Here is a 19,793-nt window from a genome sequence, read left to right as displayed (position 1 = left end):
AAGATGAAGATGGATGATCACAAGCCATCAAACCAAACTGAACTGCTTGAATTTTTGCACCAGAAGTGGCATAAAGTTATCCAAAAGCAGTGTGTAAGACTGGTGGAGGAGAACATGCCAAGATGCTTGAAAAATGTGATTACAAACCAGGGTTATTCCACCAAATACTGATTTCTGAACTCTGTTGTCCGTAGTTTATAGAATAAAACAACAATGTTCAGTTTACTTAAATATATACCTATAAATAACATATAAAAAGCAATATTTGGTGGAGTAACCCTGTTTTATAAGCACAGTTTTCATGCATCTTGGCATGTTCTCCTCCACCAGTCTTACACACTGCTTTTGGATAACTTTATGGCACTCCTGGTGCAAAAATTCAAGCAGTTCAGCTTGGTTTGATGGCTTGTGATCATCCATCTTCCTCTTGATTGTATTCCAGAGGTTTTTAGTTTGGTAAAATCAAAGAAACTCATCATTTTTAAGCGGTCTCTTATTTTTTCCGGAACTGTATAGTTCAGCCGTGGCCTATATTCTACAATATTAAAGAATTTTGTAGTATTTATGTGTTTTTTTTCCTGTTTGAACAGTGTTCCTAACAGCATTACAGTCCTACACTACTTTTTGGGTATTAAATTAGTGGTTTTTTTTGATGATTAGTGTAAAATCTACCTGATAAATATGGAACAGAAAGTTCAAGCAGTAGTGCGACGTGATATTGCACTTCCTGCAGTATGATAATTGCTCACTACACTTTGTAAGGGTGATGCTGAGAATTGTGCGGCCCTGCTGGTGGATGAAAGTGTGTGTGTTAGAGAGCTGCTCACGTTGTGCCTTTGAACTGCAGGCAGAGGCACTGATAGAGGACAGCGTCAGCATCAATATTCATGACACATGCCCTCCCCGCCCACCAGATTAAGACCAGCAGCCTAATCTCTGAGCCCTTCAGCTAATGCAGCAGCTCCCACATACACACACACAGTCAAACACACACACACACAGTCAAACACACCCATATACAAGAGACTATACGCCTTACATCCGCCTGAATATGTCCCAGTTGTTGTTGTTTGGGCAGAGTGCCAACCTGTCCTACATCCTGTAACCTGTAGCAGAGCAGCTTTAGGGGAAAAAAGGCAAAATAAAAGTCCTTTAACCTCATCATCATTGTCATTTTCAGCATTTTTGTCATCAAACATTTTGAATATCGTGAATGATATTATACCCTGAAATATCATGCCATGACACCCACCCCTAATTATTGCATCAGAGTACTACTTTTTTGCCGTTTTTAGCAAAAGAAAAATATTATATTATATATCTACTAGAGACAGATTATATGACTATAATTCTGGATATGTGGAGATATACTAATATATGGAGTGCATTACTAATATCTTGACATTCTGAATCATTGACTTCTGTTACAAATCTGATAAAATTCTTATTTTTTTATATCTCAGTTAGCCATATCATATTGCATGCAACAATAAAATTCTAAATATTTTTTTTCTAATTCAGTGTTTTCTCATATCACCAAAAGTATCATTATTGTGAAAATACCATGAAATATCGTGATATTATTTTAGAGCCATATCGCCCACCCCTAATGTGAGGGGCTGTATAGAATACCAAGCATATTTATCAGAAGCCAATACTAATACTGTCACTGTCTGTCGCATCTGTACTATAGAGTTAATTACCATATCTTGTTCATTTATGTAAAATTGAAGAAAACAGATACATTTCTAGCAGAACAGTGTCTGAAACCACAGAGGATTTCATGTGTTTCTGTATTATAATAATTCAACACTTTTACTTTTAAACTGCTCTATTACCTTATGAGAACTCTCCCCACTGCTGTGCTATGTAATTGCATTTAAAGTAGGGCTGGGCAGTATGACCAAAAATGAATATCACGATATTTTTTAAGATTCTGATAGTTTTACTGTATATCATGGTATTTTTATTATGTATTTACTTTATATATTTATACTTTAAATAATGAATAATAAACATTATGTCTTTAAATTAAGGCTTTGATTACTATAGGGTTTACTTTGTCCTACAGAATTATATAATATATAAAGAAATCAGACTTCAGTAGCAGAAAAACAGCTGAAGAATGCAAAAATAGACCTTACAAAAAGATACGCCAACAACTTTTTACACGGCTTCCTTCCTACAAAACTAAATATATTACATGATTTCATAAACAATATGAACAGACCTAAAATACTCAATATTTAAGTATTAAAAATAGATATTTCTCAAAAGCTTTATTGCACAAATAAAACAATAAAAGTTTAATATCAATTTACAATATGTTATTATTGAAGCTATTAGAGACATTAAAGTATATTTAAGCAGCTGTTTATCAGTTTATTGCAGTTTTCCTTGGTTCTCCAGTTAACAAATAAATTCTGTTCAGTGTGCATTAAGATTATTCTTCACTCTACAATATTAATATATTTAAAAGGGCTATAGTTACTCATATTGTAAGGATCAGCAGCAGATTTCAGTTTTTCCAGGCAGGACAGCGTGAGACTGAACTGCTGTTAGTGTGTCTCATTGTCTGAAAAATAATACCTCCAGTAAAGTATAGATAAATAGATACTTATTTATGTACTTAGGTTTTTTGAGACCTATGGTAATGAAAAACATGTTAAAATGTGTTTTCAGTGAGTCTTGGCTTGATAACAGTTGGTTTCAAGTGGTCCCCAGTAATCAATGTGAAGCTTGATGCAAACGATGTATAGTCGTGATGGTGCATGAGTCTCACGCCAAGTCGGAAAAATACCATCTTGCCACGAAAAGACTCAGCAGGCTTAAGCAGTTTGACACACGCTAAGATTGGTGGTAAAAGTAATAACTCGGGTCTAAAATTTCACTTAGAATGGTCATAAAAAGTCTACATTTAGAAAAGTCTTGAATTTAACTCACTGAAACCTGCAGGAACACCGTGACAGCACATAAGCAATTCATACAGCATTTAAAAACAGGAAGAGTGAAATCAAAAGAAAAAGGAAAGTACATTAGCTTTTAGCAAAAATGTGAAAAATGACAGAAAAGAGCCAGGACTGAATTGCAGCAGAACTCCGGAACACTTCCCTCAACCTTTGCGTCCGACTCTGGCACATTCCGGCCTGATTTGTGCGCAGCGGGAGCCCCTCCTGAGCGGAGGCCACTGCCAAGAGCTGACTGAGTAAAGGTGTCGGAGGAAGAGTGGAGCCGAGTGACTCACACTGTAAAGGTTCTGAATGAATGGCCGTCCTGCCTAACCTTTAAAGGTGCCCTCCGCCACTCTGCACAGCAGCCCACATCAGGCCCATTGACGTAGACCCTTGGCATGCGGCTGCCATTTCCTGTGCGAGATGCAGCCGCGGACGACCGCTGTGCCGGTGTGAGTAACACACAGGCCGGAGTCACAGCTCTTCTATTATACAGAGCTATTACGACAAGAGCACTGCGAGATTAAGTATTAAAAAGCAACATGGGATTAAGTATTTTGTGTAGTGGAGTAGAGCACATCCTGTCACAGTTTAAAATTACAGCATTCGCGTTTTGTTACTGTACATAATTTATATCGAAAATATATCTGTAAAAATTGAAAAAGCAATTCAATTAAATTACAGAAAGATATATGTGGAAAGTAATTCATTAATTAGGTTTTTTGTTTAAGAATTTGTATGTGACACCAAATTATGAAGCACACATAAGGACAAAGTATGATATGAAATAAATAGGAAATAAATTAATAAAAATATATGTATATATGTTTTTACTGTTACTAAGATTAATTACACAACCAAGCACTTAAATATTATATATTAGCAATTCAGTTTACTTGGGCAAGCAGAGTAATGTAATTTCAATATGGGGTGTCTGTAAATTTATGAAAACTTTTGAATTATTTGACTGAGATGGGAGTGGCTGCTCGATTTATGCACTGCCGCCACCTCCAAAACCAACAGAAACAACTTCCAGCAGCCCCCTGTGACCATTAATAAAGTATTAGGGTTTGACCAATCTTGTAATATATTTATAGTAATATTTTTTTATTTAAAAATTAGTAGACTGCTTGTTCAGCCATGCTACACTGCTTTCTGTAATAAACCTTCCGTACTTATGTACTTCAGTAATACATTTTACAATAAACTACTTAAGCAATATGTAAGTACAAAAAAAGTTGAGTAATTGAGTTGAGTACTTCCACTCAAGTCTACTCATGTGAGTTTTTTTGATATAGCACTTTTACGGAGTACTTTTACTTTTTCAAAGCTGGGCCTCTAGTACTTTATACATCCCTGAGTATAGCATCACTCTTGTGACCCCTAGGAACTATGTTACCCTAAGATACTCTGATATAGAGAAATAAAAACAATGATATGACATTGTAACTAATACTTTACTTAAATTACTGCAAAAAGTGAGTTCAGTATTGTAATATTGATACCTGCTATGATTAACTGATTAGTTCTCTCAAGCAATCAGTTGTGAAATGTTCCCGCTCTCATAATTAGCACAGACAGAAGCAGACACGCAGACTGACAGGAGCAGAGTGTGGGTTAACATCAGCAGAATGAGGCAGCAGCCCCTCACGCCTTCCCCCTGCTGGCTGTGCAGGATGAATGAGTGTTGTGCTGAAATGAGGCTCAGGTTCACCGTGCATGCCGTGGGCAGTATATCAGAGCAGAGAGCATGCTGACAGTAAGCGCACAGTAAGCACACTCTGATTTATGTCCCTCCCAGGCCTCCGCCCCTATCATACACACAATCACTGTCCTCCGCTCACGTCTGTCACCTGGAGTTATGTCTGTGTTCACACACTGTCAGGAGTAGCTCCTGCCGTTCCATGACTCACCCTAATCTACGCTAATGCACTGATTCTGCTTCACGTTATGAGTGCTGTCTCAGCCCAAGTCTCAGCCCACTGTATACAGAAGAAAAAGTATGCGAACCCTTTTGGATTACTTGGATTTCTGCGTAAATTGGTCGTTAAAAGTGTTCTGATCTTCATTTAAGTCACAACAATAGACAAACACAGTCTGCTTAAACTAATACCACACAAAAACTATATGTTTGCATGGTTTTATTAAACACAACATGTTAACATTTACAGTAAGGGGGGGAAAGTATGTGAATCATGCCTCGCACAAAAGATCAAGCTCTCAGAAAACCTACGTTCCAGAATTGTTGACTTGCATGAAGCTGGAAAGGGTTAAAAATATATATTTAAAAGCCTTGGTGTGTCTCATGTGTCCACTGTAAGACAGACGGTCTACAAATGAAGAAAGTTCAGCACTGTTGCTACTCTCCCTAGGTGTGGTAAAGTCCTGTAAAGATGACTGCAAATCTACAGTAAGGACTTGAGACCAACTTAAGGCCATCTGTCTGCCACCTGAAGCTCAACAGGGCATGGATGACGCAACAGGACAACGACCCAAAAAAGCGATTCACACCAGATATCCCAAGAATATTGCTGAGTTTTGTGACTCATTCCTCCTGACCATTGTTCAGGTCTTTGGTTGATTATTGGTTGTTGCTGCCAAAGGAGGGTCAACCGGTTATTAAATCCAAATTTTCACATCCTTTACCACCCTGCACTGAGAGTTAAGAGTTAACATGTTGTGTTTAATAAAACCAAGCAAAAATATAATTTTTTGTGTAGTATTAGTTTAAGCAGACTGTGTTTGTCTATTGTTGTGACTTTTACACAAATTTGACCAATTAATGACCAATTTATGCAGAAATCCAAGTAATCCCAAATAGTTCACATACATTTTTTGCAACTGATATAAAAAATAGCCCAAAAATAGTCCACTGGCCCATGCATGCTGTTCTCCTGGCAGGTTCTTCAGCGCTATTAGATATCACCAGGCTCTTACCCCTAAACCCCGCCAGCTAAACAGGCTTTCTCTTTACTCTTTTTTTTTTTGAGAACGTGTCTAGCTGCAGGCAACGCTTTCATCAATACGACGAGTGACATGATGATCGTTATTTGAGGAAGTGTGTGTGCGCGCGTGTGCATAGGAATGTGTGTGTGTGTGTCTATAAGAGAGAGTTAGGGTTCAGAGCTGAGCTGGTTTTCTGTGCGTGTGGCTCCCTCCACAGGGTGAAGAGGGAGCAGCTGGGTCCACATGACTGGCTCTCCACGCCTGTGCCCAGCGGGCAGCACTGGCTGCTGGTACAGGGCCTGGAGCCCGAGACGGCCTACCAGTTCAGCGTCCTGGCCCAGAACAAGCTGGGGACAGGGCCCTTCAGCGAGGTCGTCACTGTGAACACTCTAGGTAGGTTGGTGCACCTGGATAATTTGCACAATACAATACAATATAGTCATTCATGGTCGTTCTAAAATGACCTTGGACCTTATCGATACCCTGCGCTAGGTGTAAAATAGCATCAGTTATTTAGTTTAGGAATAAATCTACACTGATGGGTGTGATGGTCTGGAAGTGAGGTCAGGTTCAGGTTATTTTTCTGGCGTGTTGTTATTTTGGTGGTGGAAAACACAGGGGCTCCACTGACTGAAATGAACCCAGACAACAGTCAATCGTCAGAGTCCATTCCTATAGGTGCGCTTAATGCTGAGTATACCACCACTTATTAAAAACACACACCCACAGACAGGCTGCAAAGCAAAAACACGACTTTTAACTCAACAATAAACAGAACAAAGAACAAAATAACATTGCTGTTCCCTTAAATGAGCTGCTGTTGTACTTTTACAGCGTGAACACGCAGGTCAGCAAGGCGCCGCACTGCTGAGAAACAAACACACCAAAGTCAGAGTGCACCTGGCTCTTAAAGAGAATGACATGTGATACACTGATTGGTTTATTTTATGTTACACCCAAAAAACACACCTGTGATTAATTAAGATAATTCGTTCATGCAGATTTTTTGCGCCCTCACGATACCAAAGACACATTGGCACTAAATCCAGCTGCTCAATCTGCAATTGACCGGTGTGCGATAGATCGCAAAGATAGTGCCCCTTGTATGTTTAAAATGGTAAATCTACAGAATAAGGTGCTGACACTGTGATCCAAGAGTCACAAGTTTGAATTCCGAGTCATATATATATATAAACAAAACAAATAAAAATAAAGGGGATGGGACAGTTCAATTATGAAATACAAAGTGATTTCTTTGGCAACACCATGGCATAGAACCATAAACAGTCCCCAGTGTTTTCTCTTAATTCTATTAAATATCCCACTTCTCGCTGACTTCCGGTGGATATTCTTTTTTTATCTCTGCAGTATTTCCTATAAGTACCCCTGAACCACTGGTGCTGCTTACCCCACCACGGTGCCTCACAGCCAACCGGACACAACAGGGAGTCCTACTAACATGGATCCCTCCAGCCAATCACACGTCGCCAATTGATCATTACATCATGGAGTTTCGCCTCGGGGAGAGGTGGGAAGTCCTGGATGATGCAATCCCTGCTGGAGAGACGGAGCTGTTGGCCAGAGATCTTGTTCAGGTACATGTGTGACTGGTGTCAGCTGACACAGTGTCTTCTTATACTGTGTGCACTTTATTTACACGTCTTTTAATGCCGTTCTCCAGATCAGAAGTTGTGCAGAGAATGTGCAGATTCATGTGTTTCTGCAGACTCGACTGCGTTTGATTAAGCAGCACAGCGCTCTCTGTCACACCACGTATTTACATAATGCTTACTTGTTATATATTCTAGGGATGGAGGATGAGGAAAGATTTTGTGTCACTCTTAAAAAAGCCCAAAGCAAGAGCTTTGTTCTGCTCATCAGTCACTCTGTAACCCATTTCCCAAACTTCCATTTTATCAGGAATAACGGCTCTTTGGAATTAAGAGTCAAATTTGTCTTTCTATTAATCCACTCGTATCAGCTTAGTCTGAAACGTCTTGAAGTGAAGAAAATGTCTAATAAAAAAAAAAACAGAAAGCCCCTGATAAATCCATCTAAAAACATGAAGCTGGAACAGAAGAGGAAATCGTTATGGAGAGGCAGACGTCTCCAAAGACTGGATGTAAGAGAAATTTGGAGTGTTTTGTCCTGTTTCTGCTCCCAGAATACTTTAAACAGGGAAAGCAAAGCTGTTTAGCTACAGTATATGCCCCAAGTGCATTAGAAGATGCAATGTGAGAGATAAAATGTGAAGATCAGGTAGAAACAGCAATGACAATAAATGCATTAAAAATGTATGTATTTTTCAGTTTACACACAGTTTAACTGGCTATAATAAAACAGACCAAAATTGTGTTCACACTGCCAGGTGACAAGTCATTCACTTCCCCTCAAGTTTGTCTCTTGTTGGTGTGTCGGAGCGGCTTGCATTGTTGCGTGTGGATGTGTATCAAATCTTATCAAATCAAATCTTTTTTTCAGCAAATTGTTCCTCTATTTGTGCAAAAAAAAGGTTTATTGAGGATTATAATTTGAATTTAGTAATCCTTTGTGTGTTTGTGTTTCTCCAGGAGGCATGGTATGAGTTCAGAGTTATGGCAGTAATGGAGGACCTCATCAGTGAACCCAGTAATTTAGTTGGGGTCTCCAGTACAGGTCAGTGGAGAACAGTGCACACATATGCAGTATACAGAAACTCCTGATTATACAGTGGATTTGTGTTCATTTTGTTCACTGTACATCATAGGAAGTGCTGTTGCACTGTTTACACACTAAAGGCCACGTTATAGAAGATTTTCAGCATGTTTGATGATACTTTAGTGCCACCTACAGGACTTTTGGGCAGACTACATTATTACATTATTGCATTATTTAAATGTAGTGTTGATCTGCTTTATTATGAAAGATTTAGGGTTGGTTTCCCATACTTTCAATGGATAATCTCCATTTGTGGTGCCGTATAGTGCAGGAGTAGGGTTAATTTCTGTGTCCAACCAACCCTTACATTGCAAGTAAATATTAGTATAATATTTTTTCTGTAGTCACTATTACTATTATAGAACGTACTCACTTGCTTACAATTGCTGAAAAATAATAAAAAATAATAACACTCTTTCCAAAGTCTGAGGGATAAATATCATGTAAGGAAAGTTGTAGAGTCAATTGCTGACATTAGTTTTGGCCAATAAAATAAGGGTATACTAGTGCATCTCAAAAAAGTTGAATATCATTGAAAAGTTACTTTATTTCAGTAAATCAGTTCAAAATGTAAAACTCATATACTATATAGATGTATTTATTACACACAGTGTAATCTATTTTAAGCATATATTTCCTTTTATTGTTGATGATTATGGCTTACAGCCAATAAAAAAATAAAAAAATCAGTGTCTCATTTAATTAGAATATTATATAAGACCAACTGGTACCTTTGGCAGTGTGGGCAGTGTGCCAAGTCCTGCTGGAAAATGAAATCTGCGTCTCTATAAAAGTTGTCAGCAGAGGGAAGCATGAAGTGCTGTAAGATTTTCTAGGAAAACAAAACTGCACTGACTTTGGACTTGATAGAACACAGTGGACCAACACCAGCAGATGACATGTCTCTCGAAACCATCAGTGACCATCAGTAAAATGTACATTTCATTTGGAAATCAAGGGAGCAGAGTCTGGAGGAAGAGAGAAGAAGTCTAGTGTGAAGTTTCCACAATCAGTGATGGTTTTGCATTGGTCTTCAAAGTTATTGTACAGCCATTATAATATAAACTGCCCCAGTCCAATTCAAACCACAGTTAACAGCAGATTAATGCAGCTTCAAGAATTAAGGATTATCTTGTATAATCAAGACTTACTGAGATGAATTATTCATACAAAAGATTCTCTATGATACTCACTATTAGCACTAAGAGCATTGCTGGAGAGTAGCGTTTAGTAAGATACTAGTCAGCAGCTAATTACGTGTGACATGATCTGTAATTATGGTGGTTCTCAATTCAAGCCAAGGAAAAACACACACAGGAACAACACCAGCCTGTTCATTCAGCTTAAAGCTTAAAGCTAGTGTGAGAACCTAATAATATATGCTCAAGAAGATGTAAAAAGTGCTTATCTTTTTATAATCCACTGTTAATGACTCTGTACCAAATGTTTACAGTATACAGTATGTCACCCGACTTCTCACTGAGCTCCACTGGCTACCAATTGCTGCTTTTTAGCCTTTTCATCACATTGGTAAAGGTTAATCTATATTCTTCTGTGAACAGTAGATTGTGATACATTTACTCCTGCCTTCTGGAGATAGAATGGCCACATGAGGTTGATTTAGCTTAACAGTAATATTGCCTTTATGTAAGGCTTGATGACATTCTTTATGTCACTTAATGACACTTTAATGACATTCAAGCAGCAGTAGTGTATGCACTGTATGGCATCTAAGCTTAAAGGTTTCTTTGAACTCGTACCTGTTCACACTACACTCTAAAAAACAGAGGTACGTTATGAGTACTTTTTTGTATTTAAAGGTACACTCTTCATAATTGTACCCTCAAAGGTACAATATTGGTCTTTACAGGGTCAGATTTGTTCCCTCTGAAGTACAATGTCTTTCCTGACAGCAATAAGTACAGATTTGTACCATTTAACCCGAAAAAAAGGTACATTCAGTGTTCTGTATCATTGTACTGATAAACAATATATATTTTAATTGCACATTTTTAAATTTAAAAGCCAGACAATTTTGGATCATCAAGTTTTTGAGCCATATTTAGTTGATGATAATGTTTATAATCTTTATAATTTATACTGAAAAAAAACCATGGGTACAAAAAAGGACTTTCACTGAAAGGTACTTTTTTGTACCTCAATATAAGGTACAGCCCCAGCGACAAGCTTTGTACTCTTTTAAGTACAAATCTGTACTTACTTTTCTTAGTGTGTAGCTACTCCCCATTCAGTAGGTCAGATTAGATAACAGCATATGTTTTGTACCTTAAATTACTATAAAATACCATATACCTTAAAAATTCTAAAGTGAATTTTATGTTAAGTGAATGTACTTAAATACTAAAAACTTCCCAGCCATAACAGATTTTACGTGTTCGTACTAAAGCATGTGTGTTAGGCCTGTATGTGCAGTAAAGTGCCTCCTCTGATCTCTGTGCCAGTGTGTTTGCCCTAAGAAGACCCTTTGTGTCTTTTAGAGTTCTTCCCGCCGCCAGACATGCCAGACGAGGGGCTGGCGCGGCCGGTGGTGGCGGGCATTGTGGCCACCATCTGCTTCCTGGCAGCAGCCATCCTCTTCAGCACGCTGGCGGCCTGCTTCGTCAACAAGCAGCGGCGGCGCAAGCTCAAGAGGAGACGAGGTCAGTGGTGCCCTCACAGTTCAGACGTCTCCTTCCATCTCATCCCAGCCTGACACACATGCTGCAGCTCAGCCCACTGCTGCTCCCCGTCACACACTGCTGCACAGCCGGCGGAACAGGCCTGCGCCGGGGCCGTGCAATAATACAGCATATCGCTTACTAATCTTTAGCGTAGCATCGCTGTCGGACAGAAAAGTTCCAAACTTTAAGTGAACATCAGTGTAAAATGATTTTGAATTTTTTTATATTATGTGAAAAAATTAAAAAAAACTTTTTTTTTTTTTCGATAGCAGTGATAATGTTGTCTGTTCAAATTTAGTCATGGGTATTTTGACCATATTAGACATTTATACAATATAGGTGGCACAAAATATTGCTATTGCGATATATTGTATAGTATTTTTTTGCAATGTATTATCGATACGGGCCGTCAAATATTGCTATTTTTATTGAAACATAGGTGCTCAAAACTCCCTAAGACTCGCCTCTGTGCTCCATTACTCCACATGGTGGCGCTATAATCTAAAATGAATGAGGTAAACCTGTTGTGAAGAGTACTTGTGAACATTGAAACCAGTAAATCCATAATTCCTCATTTTTGCTTATTTAGGAGTATTTTATCCTCTTCAGTAACTACAGATGCCGGGAAGTATCAATAAAAGATTGTTAGAGCATTTAGAGCATTTTTTTTGCAGAAAATTAACATTTCTGCAGAGCTTTTAGACCTAAAATAATTCAAAGGAAACAAGTTCATATCATTAAGTTTTAAGAGTACAGAAATCAATATTTGGTGGAATAACCCTGGTTTTTAATCATAGTTTTCATGCATCTTGGCATCATGTTCTCCTCCACCATCCGTCTTACACACTGCTTTTGGATAACATTATTCAAGCAGTTCAGTTTGGTTTGATGGCTTGTGATCATCCATCTTCCTCTTGATTATATTCCAGAGGTTATTAAGTAGTCTCTTATTTTTTTCAAGAGCTGTACATTAAGTATCCCAGAATCCCAGTGTCATGATAACATTGTGATAATATTGTTTAAAATTGTTAAATGGTTAAGTTATGTGTCTACTAATTATTAATTAATACTTTAGCTTATTTATTCTCACAGTTTTGTTAGTGTATTGGGTACCACTTTATAATAAGACTACCTTTACCAAGGACTTATAAATGGTTTACAATTAGTTTATTAATGGTTACTAATTAGGTTGTAAATGCCTTAAAAATCATTAATAATCAGTTATAACACATACGTGGAAAGGGCAACAATGACCTGTTGTTTGCCAAATAGTGAATTCACAGCCATCTATATTGTTGCCCTTTCTATGTATGTGTTATAACTGATTATTAATGATTTTTAAGGCATTTACAACCTAACTAGTAACCATTAATAAACAAATTGTAAACCATTTATAAACCCTTTATAAAGGTAGTCTTATTTTAAAGTGGTACTGTGTATTTTATGGCATCACAATAGTTACATTTACATTTAAGGTATTTAGCAGACGCCCTTATCCAGAGCGACTTACAACAGTCCTAGCTAGTTTGTAGAGAATAGGATCAAGATATACACAAATATATCAATTATATGTAACAATATGTAAGAATATCTAACAGCAGAGTCTATATCATGCCTGATTCATTCAGCTATAAACTGTACAAATATGTTTATTAAAAATAATATGAATATGAATAAAAAATGAATTATTTAGCAAAAACTGATAAAGGTATATGTTTAAAGGATACTACTTATCTTTAAAAGAAATGCATATGGATAAAAATATGTGAGAGTTTTAAGAGCTATTGGATCATACCTAGTAATCAGTTTTCGAGTAAAAGTCATGTAAAATACCTTTTTTTCTATATCATATGACATTAGAAAACATCCGTTTTTAGCATGTTTTGATTTCTGAAATAAAATAAAATATCCTGTTGATTACTTCTTGTTCTTGGTCTGACCATGTTATCATTTTACCACAGATCCTCCGCTCTCGATAACACACACCAGGAAAAGCGTGGAAACTCCGTAAGTAAACTCTTAAACTTCCTACCCCCTCAATTCAAGCCCCAGTTGGCTTAATTATAAATCACTGGTCAGTGGTTGGTGATTGGTCAGTAACTCATAGACATACAGTGATCACTGTCCAAGTAAAGTAGACCCAAATTCATGATATTAAATCCCAATAGCAGAGTAGCAGGTTTTCCACTGGTGGCCAGTAGAGTCTTTATTACATTTGCTTGCCTAAATCACTGCGTTAATAATGTAAAAGTTAAATTAAACACCTAAATGAAGTAGATCAGCTCATGAATTAATAATATTAAAGCCTCAGGACCAAAGTAAATATGGACATTTTTAAAAATAATTTGTATGTGTTGATATGTTGATTCAATATGGTGACATAAAACTAGAAAAAATTAAATCTGCACTAATACTATTCAGGAATAGTATTTGAGTATATATTTGAGTACATATTTGATGTTGAGTATATATGCATATAAAACTGAATATGATGACATGTTGTATTGTCTTATAAATTACTTTTTTAATACCATTATCATCATATTCTACTGAATATTTTCAAAATTGTGTAAATTTATTTCAGAAGGTAATGGAATGTGATTGATTCAATACATTGAGTAACATTTTGCATAACAGTACATAAAAAACATATTTAACATACATTTTGAATAAGTGAAAATATTCAGCTGTTATAATTTGTACTTAAAGCACACAGTTTCCCACTGTTACTGTTTCTACATGCAGTTCTTTTTATTTTTATTTGCTTCAAGTTAATAAACTCTCAAAATAACTATAAACTATAAAATAATCCAGTTTAAACAAATTGTAAAAAATGTCTTAACTTGTAGAGTCTACTCTAGAATATATTTACTGTAAATGATTTCTTGTAAATGTCACTATAAAGCAGAGTTTTCAGTTAATAGTGTATACTGTATGCAACAACATGCCCCATTACACCAGTATAACACCAGTTCTGAACGTCTCTGTGGTGAACATTTCTCCTTTAGCAGTTGAAGTATTGTAATATCTTAAAAAGTGTTAATCTAAAAATGTAAAAATAACTGTTATTTTAACAGTTTACAATTAACTGTTACAATTTAAAATATTACAATTAACACTATGCACTATATGTTTTAATATCAATATAATGGGCCGCAGCATAGTTTTTTTTAAAGATTTACTCTGATTAAACACATTATTACATACAGTATATAGAGAAATTTTAATATTGATTTCAAGTAGTATTTAACCTTTAGTACATTTATTGCAGTTTTTTTTTTATGTTGGGTTGCCAGGTTTGAAGTTCTGCCTGGTTAAGTTGAACAATTCTTAATAATCTTAATTCTTAATAAATAGCATAATTGTTTGAAAAAAATAATTATTTCTGTTCTGAAGGTGGTTTAATAATTTACTATTAACATTTATTTATTATTCAATTTATATTTAGCTATTTTACTATAAATATCAAACTATTAATATTTGTCCAAGAATTCTTTGTCCATCCAATCATCTTGGGATAACCTCACATCACAACCTTTATGCTGTTTTATTTACAAGAGTCTGCATGTTTAGCAATTAATAACATTAATTTTACTTAATTATTACTGTGGTAAAATATTACAATAATTAAAATTATTTTAAAATATAAAATGTATGTTTGAAACAGAACATGGTCACCATGCGCAGTTTGTAATGTTGGTAACTATAGGTCGATTATGTTTTAATCAAATACAGATAACTGGTTGGACACATGCATGCATGCATGACAGAAAATAAAAAAATATAAAGTGATTAATATGTAAAAATAAGATTTATAGTAGTCTGAAGTAAATTATAAATATGAATAGCCAAAAGTTATAATATTCTGATATAATGACCCATACATTTTTATATTCTGATTACTTATAGACATGCTCAGTTTCAGTCTAGTCCTCTGTGCTATTGGTTGTTATTAAAAGAGCATTGGGTGGTGAGTTCAGTTTGTATGTGTGTGTTTTTAATAGATTTTCAGGTGGCCAGGTGCAGTGTGGGTAGTTACACAGCAGAATTAAAAAACAGAACAGAAGCAGAAAAACCTGCACAGTGCAGGGATTCAGTGCCATACTGCTGTCATGCAGGTAAATACAGTCCTGAAAAAAGCAGCTCTGCGTTTTCTTTAATTAGCTCTGCATATTGAGTTCAGTGAGAGGGAGGTGTATATGTGTTTTCCTGTGGAGATGGTGTGTTGGTTATTCTAAGGCATTTATTTTAATTTTACTAACAGGATATGCAGACAAATGGAAAAACAGTAGGGACTCAATAAAGAGTACACTCATGTTTTTATGTTCCTTTTGAATGCGTTTTTAAAATGATTATTGTGTGCATGAAAGAATGGATCATTATGACTGCTGGCTTGTTCTCAAGTGTAGTAAACACAGGTTCAGGAGTGGGTAATAAATAACTGAATTTAACTAAATGTATTTTGTTGTAAGCTGTCCTCCACTGTTCTTGCTTAAGTAAGACAATATTAGAAGTCTCCTTCTGTGTAATAGTGCTTTACATTGCTTTCCAGGAAATAATAAAACATTATATTCTAAACATCTAGGGGAAGTTTCCCAGAGAAGAAATAAGCTTAGCTTTTGACTATTGAATCTCTATTTTGAATGGAGATTTTCAATGTAATCTACACTGTAAGCCTAGATAAGATTTAATTTAGCTAAACGAAGATCTAAAACACTACATAAATTAGGTTTAGAAAGAAAATGATGAAGAGTAAAATGTATAGCATAGTATAGCCAACACAGAGTTGCTTGCCCTTACAGCCTACAACATAGAGGCCAGGCAGTTAATCATAAAATACAAATAATCTAAAATTTTACCTAAAGTAGCTTGGTGGGGAATCAATACACACTGATGGTGATTGTCAGAAACTGGGAGATTGTGTGCATCAAATTTAACTTAAAAAGACTTTATTTGATTTTAAACTAATTGTGTATTTAAATGTAAGTTAATGTGAAAATTATTTTAGATTATTTATACTGGTTTGTTTATCACATACTGTATATCATATATAGGTATCACTTTAGACTAACACTATATGGTTTCTAAATAGACTATACTTCTAAATAAGTATATTAAAAGTGAATTATTAGGTTTTTATAAATAATTAAAAACCAGTTAAACACAACAATTTGTCAGCTAGCATGCTCATAGATTCAAGGGTTTAAGGAGACTTTATTGTTCTTCACATCACACGTGATAAATGAAGGAGAACAAATTTGTATTCTCACAGTCCAGTTACACTCAAAGGAGCAACTGAAGATGAAATAAAATAAAATAGAATAAAACTAGAAATAAATTCTGCAAAATCAGGGCCATCATTACTTATTAGATAATTATAGTTTAGTTATAGGTAGTTTGATGATTAAACATATTACTAAACATAATATAGTTTAATAAAGACTGATTTAAAAGATTAGAACTAGAATAAGTAGCTTATAAAATAAGGACAAGGATCTGAAGTTTAACAGTGTAAATAAATGCCAGGCACAATTTGACAAATTGGCCACTGTTGCCTATTTTATCCGGTTCTTACTTATTTTTAAGCATTTTAAGTATTGATAACCCAACGATAGTATTAAACTTTTAACAGCATTAAAGTAAAACACTTTATAATCCCTTTATAACTCATTTATAAATCATTTATAAGCCCTTGATAAGAATAGTCTAAAAAAATAAAAAAATAAAAATAAATTTAATAGAATCAAATATTTTTTCCACCATGGTGTGATTCATTTGGGCAGGTGTGAATACAGTTATTGCATCCTGATATGGACAAAACAACCACACCTGAAACCTTAAGATAAGATCTGTTTGGTCTCAAACAAACTCTGGAGTGGTTTGTTTATGGTAAAAACAAGATTTGAACCTTGATCTTATCCAACTATGAGCTTTACTACAGTAGTTTAAGCTAAAATGCTCATCTCTGCTATTACTCCATTGTTAAATTGAAAACAGAACGTTTCTTCCTGTATTTACTTTCTTGCTCCGCCCCCAGACACTATTCCCTGTATAAAAACAAACAGAACCAAGTAGAAAACACTTAACATTTGCAGTTCATTAATTAATTAATTAATTAATTTGGACCAGAACTAACCAATTATAGGTGTAAAATGCATTAAGATCTGTTCATTTTTGTATAAAGTATTTAAAAGAAAATGTCCTACCATGGTAAACGTGTGAGTTCTGCTTTGCTTTGGTTTTTAAAAATGTCATTACCTTGCTTTTATCATTGACACTCCCTGCTCAGGCTTATTCACAATTTTATCCTAATATTACACCACTAAAATATATATTTGTAATTATTTTCAATAATATGTAACCACTATCAGGTAGGTAAATCATAAAGTTGCTAAAGTTGGCTGCATTCTTTTCCTCTGTACAGTATATAGAGGCAGGATTGTGAGTGGACTAATCTTTCTCTTCTGTCATTTCTGTTTCTCATCCTGTAATGAAATTAACTGTAACCTGTGGTAATTTCACAAATAATCATATTATTATATACTGTATACAGTGAGTGCTTGTTTGTTTAGTGTATGTGTGTGTTATGTACAGCATTTACCTCCTGCACTGTTGTTTTGTTGTTGTGTTGATGGTATAACAGAATGTTTTTATGCAGAAACGTTAAAGCTTAAAGAAATAGATATGCACATTGTTACGCTTTCTCTTAGAGATTTTTTGGAGCACTTTTAACCCTCAGCCTTGCCTAAGAATGTCTGATACTTAGTGTCTGATATTATACAACGGGTTGATCTTGGGATGTTAATTTTGTCTATAATCCTTCATTTACTGTACGTTAACTGAATAAAATTGGGAGTTCTCATAATGCACAACCCAGCACCAAATACTGGCAGCTGTGATCACTTTTTTTTACCATATTTGGTATCACAATTATTTTTTATATATATATATTTTTTTTTTTTTAAAGACATGTGGTGTGAATTATGACCTCTGGCTACTTAGAACTACCTAAACTCTAAAAGTCAGATTTTTGTAGTAATGCTAGCCTCTTCAGTTCTTTACACGATAATCAAATAATAAGTGATTGTAATGCCAATGGTACTCAATTACTATCTTGCACACATAATTTACCATCACTTCATTATTACACTTGGTATACAGTACCTGTCAAATGTCTGGACACACCTCTTCTCACTTTTTCAGATTTTTTTACGTTGCAAATTTAATATTAAAGACTGTATTAAAGCTATACAGGAACACATGCAGAATTATTCCGTGAATAAAAAGTGTTAAAAAAAAAACAGAATATGCTTTATAATTTAGATTCATCTAAGTAGCACATTTATCTTTGAAAACAGATCCTGGTATTTTAATCTCAGTGTCTTCATGAGGGAGAGTCACCTGGAATCGTTTTCTCAGTGTTTTGAAGGAAGGAGTTCCTTGAGGTGCTGAACAATAGTTGCTGCTTTTCCTTCATGCTGTGAAGCTCCAGCTCATCCCAATTAAATCACCTCAAATCACCATCTCAGTTCATCAGGTTTAGATCAGGGGATTGGGTCAGGTGGAGGACAAACTATTTTATTTACTGTTAACTAAGTTATGCCATATGTGTCATTTAATATTAATCTAAAATGAAGGAAATACATTAAATAAAGAAAAATATTTAATTAGAAGGTGTGTCCAAACATTTGGCTGGTACTGTATTTTTTTTACTTCTTCACAAACTGAACTGTTGAAAAAACAGTTGAAAAATGTATGCTATCAGAGCTGGATAAACTAATTTCATGTATCATTTTAATATTAAACGTGAACTGTTTTTTCTAAGTAAGGCTAAAATCTTTATTTAAAAAAATTAATTTTTTGCCAAATTATTTATTTCAGTGTGTCCCTAGCTTTAATTCAGCTTTTAATCAGAATTTTTAATCTGATCTAAGAAATCAGAGTATCCAGTGAAGAATGGGGTACGTATATCTCTTTAACCCTTTATCTGGACGGGATTAGTTTCTCAGGGGGAAGTCTGTGAAAAATATTTCACACTTATATTCAGTGATAAACAGGATGACCATTGACTTTTTTTTTGCTTTCTCGTTCACACGACATCACGTTCAGTAGCTCCTCGATTTCCTCTCGCTTTTGTGTTTACGTGGATCTCCTTGGAAGCACACACCCAAAGTGTAATTGTGGTGTGTGGCAGTGGATAAATAGCTATTTTATTAAGTCAAAGTCAAAGTCAAAGTGGTTTTTATTGTCATTTCAGCTATATACAGAGTACACAGTGAAACGAAACAACGTTCCTCCAAGGACCATGGTGCACATAAACACAGTGTAGACAGAACAATAGTGCAACAGTACAAAAGTGCAGACAGACAATACAACACAATACAGACAAAGAATAATGAATAACAAGACAGTGTGCAAATTTTGCAGTGTGCAAAAAAGACCAGGTGAGGTAGTAATTACTCTATTACACAGTGTGCAATAGAGTCCAGTGAGGTAGTAGGGGTTTTAGTGCTTTCCA

General features: G+C 35.3%; 1 protein-coding gene across 5 annotated transcripts in view; it reads left to right on the top strand.

The window, feature by feature from the left end:
* igsf9bb (immunoglobulin superfamily, member 9Bb) overlaps nucleotides 1–19,793 on the top strand; it is a 204,558-nt gene that overhangs the window by 158,405 nt on the left and 26,360 nt on the right. For all 5 annotated transcript variants that reach the window (XM_022676039.2, XM_049466493.1, XM_049466492.1 and 2 more), the window contains exons 13-17: nucleotides 6,115–6,290; nucleotides 7,266–7,492; nucleotides 8,468–8,552; nucleotides 11,093–11,254; nucleotides 13,237–13,282. In XM_022676039.2, the coding sequence (XP_022531760.2) occupies nucleotides 6,115–6,290; nucleotides 7,266–7,492; nucleotides 8,468–8,552; nucleotides 11,093–11,254; nucleotides 13,237–13,282 (696 nt within the window). The remainder of the gene's footprint in view (nucleotides 1–6,114; nucleotides 6,291–7,265; nucleotides 7,493–8,467; nucleotides 8,553–11,092; nucleotides 11,255–13,236; nucleotides 13,283–19,793) is intronic.

Source organism: Astyanax mexicanus, chromosome 17 (genome assembly GCF_023375975.1).
Source record: "Astyanax mexicanus isolate ESR-SI-001 chromosome 17, AstMex3_surface, whole genome shotgun sequence".
NCBI classification, from domain to species: domain Eukaryota; kingdom Metazoa; phylum Chordata; class Actinopteri; order Characiformes; family Acestrorhamphidae; genus Astyanax; species Astyanax mexicanus.
The sequence above is the reverse complement of the archived record's forward strand: the minus strand, read 5'-3'. Positions and strand labels throughout refer to the sequence as shown.